A 17,290-nucleotide genomic window follows, 5' to 3' on the forward strand; every position below is an offset into this window, starting at 1 on the left:
TTCCTATGCTGCAGAAATGTTTTGGTACCCTTCCCCAGATCTGTGCCTCGACACAAATCCTGTCTCGGAGCTCTACGGGCAATTCCTTCCACCTCATGGCTTGTTTTTTTCTCTGATATGCACTGTCAACTGTGAGACCTTATATAGACAGTGTATGCCTTTCTAAATCATGTCCAATCAATTGAATTACCACAGGTGGACTCCAAGTTGTAGAAACATCTCAAGTATATCAATGGAACAGGATGCATCTGTGCAAAATTTCGAGTCTCGTAGCAAAGGGTCTGAATACTTATGTAAGGTCAAGGAGAAACAGGATATGTTGAGGCACCAGTACCAGCAGCGGTGAGGAGTCACTGATGACTTTGAGGAGTGCATGATGATGGTTGTGTGAACATTTACTGTTGATATAATCATTACATCAATAGGGGATGTGCTTCGTATCATGACCCCCTGATGAATCTTTTATACATTTACAAATGCAGACAGTTCTGCTGGTGGGTGTTCAGTAGTGTTACCTTTGACGCTGTCGTGCCAGGCGAATCCCGGTACGCGCTGACACGTTCGCTTACTGAGGCGACTCTGCAAAGGTTTCAAGAGTCCACGTTACAGAACAGAGAAACAAAAGCGTCCGCCTTATTATTGTAATAGACCTAGTTGAAATGGGAGGGATAATTTAAAAAATGATATTCACATTATTTACACAGGCGCTGCCATGGTCACATAGTCGTCACTGCCAAACTGGTTTCCACCCGGAGTCACACGGGACGTTCAATTACGCTGTCTAGCGCTGCTTGCTAGAGGCCCCGACACGTTGCTAGAAACCTGGTCACATCTGACCCGGCCGTACGTATGACCACTGGTACTGTATCACTGGTTGCTATGCCGTTCGCTAGCTACTTTAACCTCAGTGCGCACGGAGGAACGGAGGAACATGGAGCGGTTAACGGGTCTCATCTTTCACCTCATTAAGCCACCTTCACTACAGTAGCCTTATGGCTGACTTCATAGAAATGTTAATGGGGTTACGAAGACTCACACAAACGCTGGGCATTCTGTCTTTCTTGTCTACACATCACATAACCCACCTGATGCTCTTACTGTAAAAAAGTGCAAGGTTTATATTCGAAACGCTAACATGCACCTTTATTACCTTATAACTGTGCGCCATTCACACAGCAACTGCGCGCTATAAGCATAGAGAGCTAGACAGCCTCACCTGAATTTCACTTCTATTCCGTGCACGCCGTCGTCCACCAAAGTTGCTGGTGGCAATGCTGTTTTTTCACAACTAATATCCGAATCGTCAGGCCCAGAAAGAAACGCGTACCAGAACAGGTTAAGCTAACTTAACAATTTTTCTTTACAAATATTCTTACTCTTTATAGATTTTATAAACTATCTATCTCTCTGATAGGAAAATTGGAGTAGAGCACTGATCGACCATACAGTACATATATTTCGCTTCCTAGAAATCGACTTTGTATACCTACACAAGTTCTGGTAGAGCTGCCTATAACTTATGTGCAAAAGGAAATTGTAACATTAAGTGTCTTTCTTAATTTTTGCTCTTACATCTTCTATTATTATGAGGCGCAGTTTCCTGGACATATATTAAACATATAGATAATTATACATAACAATCTATCTACTGCTAACTTTGAATTCTAACTGTTACAAAGCATTTCACCGCTGTAATCTCTGCGATTTCACAAACACCAGCCTGATATTCGGGTGCATTTTTGCTTACTCACCTACAAACTACGACAAAAATATAAACGCGACATGATAAGTGATGGTATGTTTCACTGAAGACTGAAGTAAGATACGAAATGTTCCATACGCACAAAGCTTTTCTCTTTTTTGCGCACAGATTTGGTACTTATTCAGCTTTAGTGACATTTCTCCTTTGCCAGATTAATCGAGTCCACGGACAGGTGCCGCATATCAAAAGCTTGATTAAAACAGCATGATCATTACACAGGTGCACCTTGTGCTGGGGACAACAAATGCCACTCAACACTAGAATTTTGTCACCCACAAGCCATGCACACGAATCTCTTAGACCGGATGTCGTCTGCGACATGGCATGCATACTTAGGGATACCAACCAGAGCTCGTTGCCCAGAGAATCGAATGTTCACTTACCATAAGTCCCACGCTTCACGTCGTTTCAGAAATTTGGAGTACATTCCCAACGGCCTCACAACCGCAGACAGGTGTAACCAGCCCAGAGACCTCCAAATCACGGCTCATCTTCACTACGGACGTGCATGAGATCACCACCCGGACTCATGACTGAACCTGAGACTATTTCTGCTCCACCACAAGCACTCTTGTGAAACTCTCTGATTCGGCTGGGCCTGGCTTCCCGTGGTGGTGCACCGCTGCGCAGTCATGTAATAATCCATAGGATTAGGCGCTAATTTATTACAGTGACTGATTTCCTTAAGACTTTAACCTCAGTAAAATCTTTGCAAAATGTTTGCATTTATATTTTTTGTCACGTATAGATTAAAAATGTATTGGCAACGAGGTTCTATCAAGTCATCATGATTAGAATTTTAGCAATCACAATGCTCGTTAACCTTTGTGTCAAATTCAGTCGGAAATTTGGTTGAAGATTTTAATGCGATTACTATTGAACACTTGCCTTACTTCACCGCGCGACGCTAACATTTCCTGTCTGTCAACACACTGCCACTCACTGTACGTTGTTTTTTTGTGGAAAATAAAATAAGAAGTCATATCTGCTGCACTTACATCAAGTGCATATTGGTATTCCTGCCAGTCGCTTCTCGATGTCTGAAAGCTACCTTCTCCACCATCTCAAAGGAGAATTCTTTAACCAGGCTTGAACTGCCTTCTTTTCTCATGTAGATTCTAGCCAAAAAGAGTAAAGAAACAGGACATAAATTTGAGTGCAGTTAAATGACAAGTTTCCACATTGTCTGTACATTTACTGATTGGTATTACTGAGGCATTTAACATAATTGCAACAGTTTCCGATCCTTGAGTTGACAGCAACAAGGAGGCACCCAGCACATACAGACCATATATCTGTTTGTATGTGGCGCTTAGCAGACTGCGATACACGAACATGGCCAAAAGTATATGGACACCTAACTCGTCAAACATTTAATTCCAAAACATGGCATTAAATGTGCGTCCCCTTTGCTGCTATAAAGTCTTCCACTCTTCTGGGAGGTTTTCCACTTAAACGTTGGAAGCAATTACTGCGGGGAACTTGCTTCATTCAGCTACAATACGCATTAGAGGTCAGGCCTGATGTTGGGCGATGGCCTGGCTCGCAGTTGGCGTTCTGGGGCGCATTCATCCCAAAGGTGTTGATGTGGTTTGAGGTCAGGGCTCTGTGCAGCAAGTCAAGTTCTTTACACGATCTCAATAACCCATTTCTGTATGGCCTCCTCTTGTGGATGGGCATTATGCTGAAAACAGGAAAGGCGTCTTCCTCAAACGTGTGCCACAAATTGGAAGCACAGATCGTCTAAAATGTAATTTTATGCCTGTAGCGTTTAGATTCCTTCACTGGAACTAAGGGCCTAGCCGAACAATGAAACAGCCCCAGACCATTATTCCTCCCACACCAAACTTAGAGATGCACTAGCATGGGCAAGTAGCGTTCTCCTGCGATCCGCCAAACCCAGATTCGTCCTCGGACTGCAGAGGTGAAGGGTGATTGATCACTCCAGAGAAGTGTTTCCACTGCTCCAGCCGACGCTTGGCATTGCGCACATGGTGATCTTAGGCTTGTGCGCGCTGCTCAGCCATGGAAAACCATTTAATGAAGGTCCCGACAACAGTTTTTGTGCTGATGTTGCTTCCAGAGGAGTTTGGACTCGGTAGTAAGTGTTGCAACCGAGGACAGATTTTTACACGCTTCAGCACTCGTGGTCCGTTCTGTGAGCTCTGTTGTCCTACCATTGCGGCGAAGCATGTTCTCCTAGACGTTCCACATTCCAATAACAGCACTCACAGTTGCCCAGGGCACTCTACAGGGCGAAATGTTACGAACTGACTTGTTGGAAAGAGGATCCTATGAGTCACGTTGAAAGTCACTGATCTCTTCAGTATGGGCCCATTCTCTGCCAATGTCTATGGAAATTGCATGGCTGTGTGCTCAATTTTAAATACCTGTCATCAACGGATAGGCTGAAATAGCTGAATCATCATTTGAGGGGGTGTCCACATACATCTGGCCATGTGGTAGCTACTAAGGCCGTGGACATACCAATATCACAATATTCCTTTAGTAGTGGCAGGAAACAAAAAATGAAACGGATTAACTTCTTTAGGAAAACAGCCCATGTTGGAAACAAACATCATTATGTTGCCATCAGAGTCACAATGTATTTATTTTTCAAGCTATAGCACACATCTTACATACAGCAGGTATTTAAAGGACCAAAGTGGTCTGCTTCGTATTTCATTTTTGCCTGGAAAAAATATTGTAATACTGGTATCCACCCAGCCCTATAGCTGCAGTGCAGACATGACTACTATTTCAACCCAAATAATATTTTGTTCCAGGGTTGAGTTAAAAGTCCAATGCAGACGTTTTTATCCTATCAAATATTTTGGCTAACAATTAAGTACCTTTCTGTGATTGTTTCAATTAAAATGGTTAAAAACTAACACAAATAGCTTCTTAGCAAAGAGCAATTTCTCAAAACAAAAATGTTGATAGGACTGTCTGGGAGTGGTCTGGTTGGGAGGTGAAACAATCTGTTATTGGCAAGAGGTTTGAACGCTCTTTCTTATTGGTCTACTAACTTAATTTACCACCTGGGGATGTCACCAGGGAGGCCAACACTCCATCCCACCAAAACAGGCTGAAGTTTCAAGCGGTCCTTAAAACAGCTTTTACACTAAAAGGACTTATCATTTTCACAGTATATTCCACCCGTGTGAAGTCATGCTCAAAAAATAAAGGGACCTTAAAACACAAGTAATCAAGTAATCACACTTCTGTGAAAGCAAACTTCCACTTAGGAAGCAAACACTGATTGACAATAAATTTCACATCGTTGTGCAATCATACAAGAAATTATAAATTCACCCAATAAAGGATTGTTCTGCAGTGTGACCACAGACCACTTCTCATTCCTATGCTTCCTCGATTTTTGGTCACTGAATCTGGCGGTCTTTCACTCTAGTGTAGCAATGAGACGAGTCTAAAACCCACACAATGGTCAGGTAGTGCACTTCATCCAGGATGGCTAATCAATACGACTGTGGCAAGAAATTCGCTGTCTGTCAGGTAGTGTCACAAGCATGACCTACAGGAACACCAGTAACATCGGAGACGTTGGAGGATGGCCTAATAGGGCAAACAACCCAGCAGCAAGTACTCCGTTTGTTCAAGGAGAGATCAGAGCCCTGCAAATGACCTCCCAGTCTAATTCCAATTCAATAACTTGAAAGATTGTTGAAATTTCAATATAAATTTCACTTCCAAGAATGAATTCAATAATTAAAATTGGAATTTCTAAGAAATTGGAATTGACCCCAACCCTGTTACATTCCCTCTCAGAAAAGCAAACATGGGTGGAGAGAATCAAGCACACACACCATCACACCCCCCACCAAAGAAGGGTAGAGAGAGATGACATATCTGTAAAAACAGTCAACCACTGATAGTGAATATCAGGTGTGAGGCAAATTCGGTTCAAGCACAGTGCATCGGTCCCAATTCTTTTTACTTGTTCGGAACCTGCTACACCGTTTTATGCATACATTGACCAGCCCCAAGGCTTTACATATATAGTACATACCCTGTATCATTGACTGTAGCCTACTCTCATTAATTGATGTCATTGTACTCAATCTTCAAATTCTTTTGAAAATAAGAGATGTTGGAATGTGGAAAACAATATGAACTAATTTAATCAAAATGTGTTCCATGTGTTCACACAGAATTGACCAACAATGGAGGAAAACATGTTGGAGGTAAGTACTGTACTGACTGACCAATATGGAGGATGAAAGAGAAGTAAAAACAAACGTTTAGGTTATAATTACAATCACTATCAAGGTTGTGTGAATGGTGTGCTATACTAAATTGCCTGATATCAGTTTTCCCACCATCTTAAATTATATCCTGGTGTTATCTTGATACAATTCCTGTACATAATTATAAGCACAGTCTATGGCCTCTGTTTCTAAATGCTAATGTTTAGCATTTGTGGCCACAATCATTGCAAGTAATGGTACCGAAATTAGCATTTTCCACCCTTCATGTCAAATCACCTATAAGTACTAATTGAGCTACACAATCAATTTGAAATACTTTAGGATGATTAGGACAGAATCATGCAAAAATCATATCGGTACCATTGATTTGCATTGAACTGTGCCACAAATGCTAAAAGGTAGCATTTGGAAACAGTGGCCAGGTAAACAAAAGAAATAACAGGTACTCTTCATTGTCTCTTACAGTAAAGAAGAGAGAGACCACATGGTGATGACTGAGGACTTTAACTGAGTGATCCTGACGTGGTCAGCTCAGATGCCTGCTATGGACCGTCGGTGCAGGAAAGTCCAGCTTCATCAACTCAGTCAACAATGTCTTCCAAATCGGAAACAGGTCCCCAAGAACACAGTGGCCTCCATCATTCTTAAATGGAAGAAGTTTGGAACCACCAAGACTCTTCCTAGAGCTGGCCGCCGGGCCAAACTGAGCAATCGGGGAAGAAGGGCCTTGGTCAGGGAGGTGACCAAGAACCCKATGATCACTCTGATAGAGCTCCAGAGTTCCTCTGTGGAGATGAGAGAACCTCCCAGAAGGGCAACCATCTCTGCAGCATTCCACCAATCAGGCCTTTATGGTAGAGTGGCCAGACGGAAGCCAGTCTTCAGTAAAAGGCACGTGGCAGCCTGCTTGGAGTTTGCTAAAAAGGCACCTAAAGACTCAGACCATGAGAAACTAGATTCTCTGGTCTGATGAAAGCAAGCTTAAACGCTTTGGCCTGAATACCAAGCATCACGTCTGCAGGAAACCTGGCACCATCCCTACAGTGAAGCATGGTGGTGGCAGCATAATGCATTTTGGATRTTTTTCAGCGGCAGGGACTGGGAGACTAGTCAGGATTGAGGCAAAGATGAACGAAGCAAAGTACAGAGAGATCCTTGATGGAAACCTGCTCCAGAGCGTTCAGGACCTCAGACTGGGGTGAAGGTTCACCTTCCAACAGGACAACGACCCTAAGGACACAGCCAAGACAATGCAGGAATGACTTCGGGACAAGTCTCTGACTGTCCTTGAGTAGCCCAGCCAGAACCCTGACTTGAACCCGATCGAACATCTCTGGAGAGATTTTAAAATAGCGGTGCAGCAACTCTCCCCATCAAACCTGACAGAGTTTGAGAGGATTGGGAGAAACTCCCCAAATTCAGGTGTGCCAAGCTTGTAGCATCATACCCAAGAAGACTCAAGGCTGTAATCACTGCCAAAGGTGCTTCAACAAAGGGTCTGAATACTTATGTACATTTGATATTTCAGTTTTAAATTTGTTATACATTTGCAAAAATGTCTAAACCTGTTTTTGCTTTGTCATTATGGGGTTGTGTGTAGATTGATGAAGGGAAAAAATGTAATACATTTTAGAATAAGGCTGTAACCTAACAAAATGTGGAAAAAGGGGTCTGAATACTTCCCGATCGCACTGTATATCTGCAGCTGCTCGACTAAAAAAAATCTTGGTCGACTAAATTGTGTCCTAAAGTCAACACACCTATATTTTAGCATTAATTATCTTTTAAAATGCTACATTTTCTCTAAGCCTCATGTCAAAATGTGTAGAATAGCATGAGATGGGCTATAAAACTGCACATGTTCCTCTCTGCCCCATGGCAAAATGTGTAGTATTGCAGGAGCTTTACAAACAGCAACGTTTTCTCTCAGCCTCATGTCAAAATGTGTAGAATAGCATGAGATTAGATATAAAACCACACATTAGTCTCTTTGCCCAATGGCAAAATGTGTAAAATTGCAGCTGCTTCCACCCAAAATGTATTTCTGTCTATGCCACTGGTGATTCAATCCACAGGTTACATTAGTCACCTTGTTTGGTCATTGTCAATTTAACACTAGGTTCATTTGGCTGTAACATCGAGAAGGCAGCATTCGGCAGAATTTTTGGTAGGGTGACCTGATTTGTCTAACTATGAACATTATTTTGCCCAAACAGATTGTGAACCCAAATATGTAACTGATTCTAGTGGGGGGGACAATACAGTGCCTTCAGAAAGTATTCACACCCCTTGACTTTCTCCACATTTTGTTGCATTACAGCCTCACTTTAAAATGTATTAAATGTAGATTTCTTTTGTCACTGGCCTACACACAATACACCATAATGTCAAAGTGGAATTATGTTTTTCAATTTTTTTTGTCAATAAGTATTCAACCAGTTTGTTAAGTATTCAACCAGTTTGTTATGGCAAAGCTAAATAAGTTCAGGAGTAAAAATTTGCTTAACAAGTCACATAATAAGTTGCACTCTGTGTGCAATAGTATTTAACATAACTCTGTACCCCACACATACTGTACAGTTATTTGTAAGGTCCCTCAGTCGAGTAGTGATTTTCAAACACAGATTCAACCACAAAGACCAGGAAGGTTTTCCAATTCCTCGCAAAGGGCACCTATTCTGCCCTACAAAGCAAAAGAGCAGTAACTGCACGTTTGGTCAGAAATGTGTTATTGACATTTTTGATGGTGCTTTATCATGTGGAGAAATATCCTGCATCCACTGTGTTGTTTTGGAGAAAAGGTTACAGTGAAACCAAGGGAAAAAAGCAGTAACTTCCGTCACTCACTTCAGTTACTGCCTTTTACCTTGGTTTCACCGAGATTTGGGCTGCAGTTACTACAGTTTACCTTGGTATTATTTATTGTTGTTTGCTGATACAAGTGTCAAACTATATAACACTGACAGCCACATACAAATAAATCTATGAACACATGTTTTTGTTTAAAAAAANTCCATTGTTGGTCAAATTCTGTGTGAACACATGGAACACATTTTGATTAAATTAGTTCATTATTGTTTTCCACATTCCAACACCCCCCATCTCTTATTTTCAAAAGAATTTGAAGATTGATTACAATGACACATAATTAATGAGAGTAGGCAGGGTATGATACAGGGTATGTACTATATATGTAATGCCTTGGGGCTGTGGTCAATGCATGCACTAAAACGGTGTATGCAGGTTCCCAGAACAAGTAAAAAGAATTGGGACCGATGCACTTTGCTTGAACAGAATTTGCACTCACACCTGATATTCACTATCAGTGGTTGACTGTATTTTACAGATATGTCAGCTCTCTCTTACCCTCCTTTGGTGGGGGTGGTGATGGTGTCCGTGCTGGTGTTGATGCTGTTCCGCCCATGTTTGCTTTTCTGAGAGGGAATGTAACAGGGTTGGGGTCAATTCCAATTTCATTAGAAATTCCWATTTAATTATTGAATTCATTCATGAAGTGGAGAATTTATATTGAATTTCAACAATCTTTCAAGTTATTGAATTGGAATTAGACTGCATGGACTTTTTAAAATTGGAATTTCATTGGAATTGTAAAACATTTAATCTGTGGAATTGAATTAAATTGGAATTCAGTATTTTTACATTTCCCAGTAATGCAATGTATCAAACATTGACTGCAGGATTTGTATTTCTATAGTTCCAGTATAGTACGGCTGTCTGAACAGTCACATGATCAATCTGAAAGCCTGAGGGAATTGAATTTGTGGAATTGTTGTGACATAATATTGAATTGGGAATTTAATTCTTGGAATTTACCTAACATTGGAATGGAGAGGAATTTAGTTCTCTGAATTCAAAGACTGACCTGGAATTTTAATTTAATTAAATTTACAGATATAATTAAATTATTTCTCATTGAATTTGTGGAATTACAGGCCCAGTGCAGTCAAAAATGTGATTTTCCTGTGTTTTATATATACTTCCACACTACGAGGTTGGAATAATACTGTGAAAATGATAATGTCCTTTTAGTGTAAAAGCTGTTTTAAARGACCGCTTGAAACTTCAGCCTGTTTTGGTGGGATGGAGTGTTGGCCTCCCTGGTGACATCCCCAGGTGGTAAATTAGTTAGTAGACCAATAAGAAAGAGCGTTMCAAACCTCTGCCAATAACAGATAGTTTCACCTCCCCAACCAGACCACTCCCAGACAGTCTTATCAACATTTTTGTTTGAGAAATTGCTCTTTGCTAAGAAGCTTTGTGTTAGTTTTTAACCATTTTAATTGAAAACAATCACAGAAAGGTACTTAATTGTTAGCCAAAACTGATWTGATAGAGATAAAAACAGCTGCATTGGACCTTTAACTCAACCCTGGAACATAAAAATATTATTTGGGTTGAATAGTACGTCATGTCTGCACTGCAGCTACTAGGGCTGGGTGGATACCAGTATTACAATATTTTTTACATGGCAAAAATGAAAATACGAAGCAGACCTTTGGTCCTTTAAATACCTGCTGTATGTAAGATATTGTGTGCTATAGCTTGAAAAATAATTACATGTGACACTGGATAGCAACATAATGATGTTTGTTTCCAACATAAGGGCTGTTTTCCTAAAGAAGTTTAATCCACTTCATTTTTTGTTTCCTTGCCACCTTACTAAGGAATATTGTGATATTGGTATTGTCACGGCCTTAGTAGCTACACAACATGGCCAGATGTATGTGGACACGCCCTCAAATGAGTGGATTCAGCTATTTCAGCCATACCCATTGATGACACGTGTTTAAAATTGAGCACACAGCCATGCAATCTCCATAGACAAACATTGGCAGTAGAATGGCCCATACTGAAGAGATCAGTGACTTTCAACGTGGCACCGTCATAGGATTCCTCCTTTCCAACAAGTCAGTTCGTAACATTTCTGCCCTGCTAGAGCTGCCTTGGGCAACTATAAGTGTTGTTATTGGGAAGTGGAAACGTCTAGGAGCAACAATGGCTCAGCCGCAAAATGGTAGGCCACACAAGCTCACAGAACGGGACCACGAGTGCTGAAGCGTGTAAAAATCTGTCCTCGGTTGCAACACTCACTACCGAGTTCCAAACTGCCTCTGGAAGCAACATCAGCACAAAAACTGTTCGTCGGGACCTTCATTAATGGTTTTCATGGCCGAGCAAGCCCGCGCACCGAAGCCTTAGATCACCATGTGCAATGCCGCGTTGGCTGGAGCAGTGGAAACATTCTCTGGAGTGCTAAATCACCCTCACCATCTAGCAGTCCGACGGACGAATCTGGGTTTGGCGGAATGGCCAGGAGAACGCTACTTGCCCCCAATGCAATAAGTGCCAAACTGTAAAAGTTTGGTGAGGGAGGAATAATGGTCTGAGGCTGTTTTTTATGGTTCGGGCTAGGCCTTTTAGTTCCCATGACAGGGAAATCTTAACGCTACAGCATACAAGCATTTTTAGACGATTGCTGCTTCAGCTTTGTGCACAGTTTGAGGAAGGCCCTTTCTGTTTCAGAATGACAATGCCCCCATGCAACAAAGCGAGGCCCATAAGAAATGGGTTATCGAGATCGGTGTAGAAGAAAATTGAACTTTGCCTGCACAGCGCCTGACCTCAACCCTCTGAACCACCTTTGGGATGACCATTGGAAGCCAACGTGCGAGCCCAGGCCCAATCGCCCAACATCAGCGTGCCCGACGCTCTAAATACTCTTGTGCTGTAAATTGGAACGCAAGTCCTGCAGCAAATGTTCACATCGTAGTGGGAAAACCTTCTCGACAGCAGAGTGGAGATGTTTGACTAGCAGCAAATGGGGTCGCCAGTATTAATGCCATGATTTTGGAATGATAAATGTTTGACAGAGTAGGTGTCCACGTACTCAAGGATCGGAAACTGTTGCAAATKATGTTAAATGCAGTAATACAATCAGTASATGTACAACATATGTGGAAYTGTCATTTAACTRCACTCAAATTKATGTCTGTTTYTTTACTCTTTTTGCAGATCTACAATGAGAAAAGAAGGCAGTTCAGCCTGGTAAAGAATTCTCCTTATGAGATGGTGGAGAAGGTAGCTTCAGACATCGAGAAGCTACTTGCCAAGAAACGCAAAGCACTTGATGTAAGTACGCAATTTGACTTCTATTTATTTCACAAAAAAACACTACATTTAGTGGCAGTTTGACAGACAGATTTAGCTCGGTCCGGGGCAAAAAAAAGTTCAATTGTGAATCGCCATTGAAAATGCTTCTTAATCCAAGATTCCCTACTGGAAATTTCACACAAAATGAACACATTTCATATGCAATATATTCCTATTGCGAACGCAATGACTTGATAACCTGCTCCCAATACATTTTGAATCTATACCGAACAAAAATATAAATGCAACAATTTCAAAGATTTTACTGAGTTACAGTTCTTAAGGAAATCAGTCACTTGAAATAAATTAGGCCCTAATCTATGGATTTTACATGACTGGGCAGTGTCGCACCCACTTGAGCCAGGCCCACCCACTGGGGAGCCAGGCCCAGCCAATCAGAATAGGTTTTTCCACACAGAAGTGCTTTGTTAGACAGAAATACTCCTCAGTTTCATCAGCTGTCCGGGTGGCTGGTCTCAGACGATCCCGCAGGTGAAGAAGCCGGATGTGGAGGTCCTGGGCTGGTTACACCTGGTCTGCGGTTGTGAGGCCGGTTGGATGTACTGCCTAATTCTCTAAAAGGACGTTGGAGGCGACTTATGGTAGAGAAATGAACATTCAATTCTCTGGCAACAGCTCTGGTGGATATTCCTGCAGTCAGCATGCCAATTGCACGCTCCCTCAAAACTTATGGCATTGTGTTGTGTGACAAACTTCATATTTTAGAGTGGCATTTTGCTGTCCCCAGCCCAAGGTGCACCTGTGTAATGATCATGCTGTTTAATCAGCTTTTTTATATGCCGCACCTGTCAGGTGGATGGATTATCTTGGCAAAGGAGAAATGGTCACTAACAGGAATGTAAACAAATTTGTGCACAACATTTGAGAGAAATAAGCTTTTTTGTGTGTATGGAATATTTCTGTGATCTTTTATTTCAGCTCATGAAACATGGGACCAACACTTTACATGTCGCGTTTATATTTTTGTTCAGTTTATTTAGGAACAAAAAATGCACCCCAAACCATTTGGTGTTTAAGTTAAAATTCAAGTTACAGTAAACATTTGTTATTGTATAATTAATCTATAGTTTTAATATATGTCCAGGAAACTGCCCCATAATATAGAAGATGTATAGGAACAATAKAAGACAATGTTACATTTCCTTTTTGCACAAATTATAGRCAGCTTCTACAAACATTGTAGTATAGCAAATCGATTTTTCCTTTTGCAATGCAAATATTGTACTGTATATCGATCAGGTCCTCTACCAATTTTTCCTATCAGCAGAATAAAACTCTGGACCCCACACATACTGTACAGTTATTGATTGAAGGTCCTCATCGAGTAGTGATTTTCAAACACAGATTCAACCACAAAGACCAGGAAGGTTTTCCAATTCCTCGCAAGGGCACCTATTCTGCCCTACAAAGCAAAAGAGCAGTAACTGCACGTTTGGTCAGAAATGTGTTATTGACATTTTTGATGGTGCTTTATTCATGTGGAGAAATATCCTGCATCCACGTGTTGTTTTGGAGAAAAGGTTACAGTGAAACCAAGGGAAAAAAGCAGTAACTCCGTCACTCACTTGTTCTCCTTTTACTGGTTTCACCGAGATTTGGGCTGCAGTACTACAGTTTACCTTGGTATTATTTATTGTTGTTTGCTGATACAAGTGTCAAACTATATAAACTGACAGCCACATACAAATAAATCTATGAACACATGTTTTTTGTTTAAAAAAACTATCATAATGGAAATGTATTCCATTAGGTGTACCAAGCAAGAAGGCAGTAACTGCTGTCTAGGGTCAATATGAATATAAAAATAAACCTCATAGTTAAACAGATAGAACTACATCTCCAATTATCAGACTACAATTCATTTGGCTGGAAAATGTAAAAACGTTTAAGTCCTTTTTCTCAGTTTCAGTCTATGAGCAGTTACTGCTCTTTACTTGGTAGGGCAGTATCGGTAGATGTGTAAAAAAACATTTAATATCCCTTTGAGCATGGTGAAGTTATAAATTACACTTGGATGCATTCACTACAAAGATACAGGTGTCCTTCCGAACATCTAATCAAATGGCTACCCAGACTATTTGCATGGTTCACATCAGGCAATGCTTCTTGTGAATAGCAAACTCAAATTTGTGAGTGGTTTTTTATAGGGCAAGGCAGCTCCAATCTCGTCTCATTTGATTGGACTCCAGGTTAGCTGACTCCTGACTCCAATTAGCTTTTGGAGAAGTCATTAGTCTAGAGGTTCACATACTTTTCAGTTCCACCTAAAGCTCCACCTTTTCTCCATGGCCATCCCATAAGCCCCCCCCCTCCACAAGGAGGGGACTTCTGAGGACTTCTGGTCCCCACAAGGATAGGAAAACCAAGAACACCCCCACACACACAACACCTGCTGGTTCACTCATACACTGACACATCACACTCTATCCCTTCCTTGAACTCTACCCCCTTCTCTTTGTTTCATGATATTTTTCTCCCTGCATTTTAGTCTGCCATTGTTTTCTTTGGATATCTGTTTTTGTTCTGTTTTCTTACAATTGTAAAGTGATTTTGTGTCCTTGAAAAGCACGTATTCTTCTTCTTCTCATCAGATTCCATGCCCCTTATTCACCATAAAACTCAAAGTTAACCACCATGTCTGTTTACAGCCGCTGGAGTTCAATAGTACAATTTCCTAATAATCTACTCAGATTTGCAAAGTAGAATGCGCTCATCCCATGCTACACTGCATCACCAATCTACCATCCTTGCGCACAGCCAGTCATTATTACAGCCAGGGTGGTCTGAGTCACCAGTCAGGGGCAGAGGACGGGCTCAGGATGAGCTTGTGCGACAGTGCTGGCTGGGATAGCTGAAGCTGTAACTGGCGGCGTGGACTAAGTCAATCAAATGTTATTGGTCACATACACATATTTAGCAGATTTATTGCGGGTGTAGTGAAAGCATGGCCAGCTCAGCCAGGGGGGGGCACTGCTGAGTCCTACATACATTGACATTCCACTTTTCCACATGGTTTGGGCCATTAGCCCATTGAGGCAGGACAGGCCCTGTGGACTCATCCCCCATCCTCCCTCCCTCCCCTGCCACACCACACCACCCAGCCCTCCCAGCAGCAGTGACTCCTCTGTGAGCCTCACCACCACTGGCTCGCTCTCTGTGTACGAACCAGCAGAGCTCACAAGTAACAACTCTTCCCATCCTTATGCACCAACAAAAAAGAGTTTGGTTGGATGATTCAGTGGGTTTGACCACACTGTCGTATTCAGTCGTGGGTGTATTATGTATATGAAATACAGGGGTGTAGTTTGGTGTTCCTTCATGACAGCAGGACTGTAACGGCTTTCTTCCTGAGGTGAAAGAGAGGACCAAAATGCAGCGTAGCCAGTGCTCAACATGTTAATAACGAACAAGAGAACTCTACAAACAACTTACAAAATAACAAACGTGAAAACCTACAGACCTATCTGGTGCAGAACACAGACACAGAGACAGGAAACAAACACCCACAAAATCCCAACACAAAACAAGCCTCCTATATATGATTCTCAATCAGGGACAACGATTACATCTGCCTCTGATTGAGAACCATATTAGGCTGGACATGAAAACAGACAAACTAGACACACAACATAGAATTCCCACCCAGCTCACGTCCTGACCAACTAAACACATACAAACAACAGAAAAACAGGTCAGGAACGTGACAGAACCCCCCCCTCAAGGTGCGAACTCCGGGCGCACCCTATAAACTCAAGGGAGGGTCTGGGTGGCATCTGTCCGCGGTGGCGGCTCCGGCGGTGAGACGAGGACACCACTCCACCACTGTCTTTGTCCCCCTCAGCGTCCTTTGAGTGGCGACCCTCGCCCACGACCTTAGCCTAAGAATCCTCCCCAAGGCCCCCACATGATTTTGGAGGTAGCTCAACCAGAGAGGTAGCTCCGGACTGAGTGGCAGCTCCGGACGTCAGGACTGAGTGGCAGCTCCGGACTGAGTGGCAGCTCATGACTGAGTGGCAGCTCATGACTGTTAGGCAAGTGCTCATGACGTAGGGCAGCTCATGACTGTAGGGCAGCTCATGAACTGTGGGTCAGCTCATGACTGTAGGGCAGTCATGACTGAGGCGCTGACTGTAGGCGCTCATGACTGTAGGCAGCTCATGACTGTCTGGCGGCTTCTGGACGCTCATGGCTGACTGACGGCTCCGGCAGATCCTGTCTGGTTGGCGGCTCTGGCAGATCCTGTCTGGTTGGCGGCTCGGCAGATCCTGTCTGGTTGGCGGCTCTGGCAGATCCTGTCTGGTTGGCGCTCTGGCAGATCCTGTCTGGTTGGCGGCCCTGGCAGATCCTGAGTGACGAATGGCTCTAGCGGCTCCTGACTGACGAACGGCTCTGACGGCTCGCGGACAGACGGATGGCTCTGACGGCGCTGGGAGACGGATGGCTCAGATGGCGCTGGGGAGACGGATGGCTCCAGATGGCGCTGGGGAGACGGATGGCTCCAGATGGCGCTGGGCAGACGGCCGGCTCAGACGGCGTTGGGCAGACGGACAGTTCAGACGGCGTTGGCAGACGGACAGTTCAGACGGCGGTGAGCAGACGGGCAGTTCAGGCGCCGCTGGGCAGACGGGCAGTTCAGGCGCCGCTGGGCAGAACGGGCAGTTCAGGCACCGCTGGCAGACGGCAGACTCTGGCCGGCTGAGACGCACTATAGGCCTGATGCGTGGTGCCGGAACTGGAGGTACCGGGCTGAGGCACGCACCTCAGGGCGAGTGCGGGGAGAAGGAACAGTGCGTACAGGGCTCTGGAGACGCACAGGAGGCTTGGTGCGTGGTGCCGGAACTGGAGGCACTGGGCTGGAGACACGCACCTATAGGGAGAGTGCGTGGAGGAGGAACAGGGCTCTGGAGATGCACTGGAAGCCTGGTGCGTGGTGTAGGCACTGGTGGTACTGGGCTGGGGCGAAGGTGGCGCCGGATATACCGGACCGTGAAGAGAGGACCGCGCTCTTGAGCACCAAGCCTCCCCAACCTTACAGGTTGAATGGTCCCGTAGCCCTGCCAGTGCGGCGACGGGTGGTAATACTTCTCGCAACTGGCTTATGAAGGAA

At 43.3% G+C, this 17,290-nt stretch overlaps 1 protein-coding gene across 1 annotated transcript in view; it reads left to right on the forward strand.

The window, feature by feature from the left end:
- The window catches only part of cacna2d2b (calcium channel, voltage-dependent, alpha 2/delta subunit 2b), a 140,412-nt gene that overhangs the window by 63,016 nt on the left and 60,106 nt on the right, over window positions 1–17,290 (forward strand). Inside the window, exon 4 of the mRNA XM_070438945.1 lies at window positions 12,088–12,132. Within this exon, the coding sequence (XP_070295046.1) occupies window positions 12,088–12,132 (45 nt within the window). The remainder of the gene's footprint in view (window positions 1–12,087; window positions 12,133–17,290) is intronic.

The sequence above is a fragment of the Salvelinus sp. IW2-2015 genome, unplaced genomic scaffold (assembly GCF_002910315.2).
Source record: "Salvelinus sp. IW2-2015 unplaced genomic scaffold, ASM291031v2 Un_scaffold1306, whole genome shotgun sequence".
NCBI classification, from domain to species: domain Eukaryota; kingdom Metazoa; phylum Chordata; class Actinopteri; order Salmoniformes; family Salmonidae; genus Salvelinus; species Salvelinus sp. IW2-2015.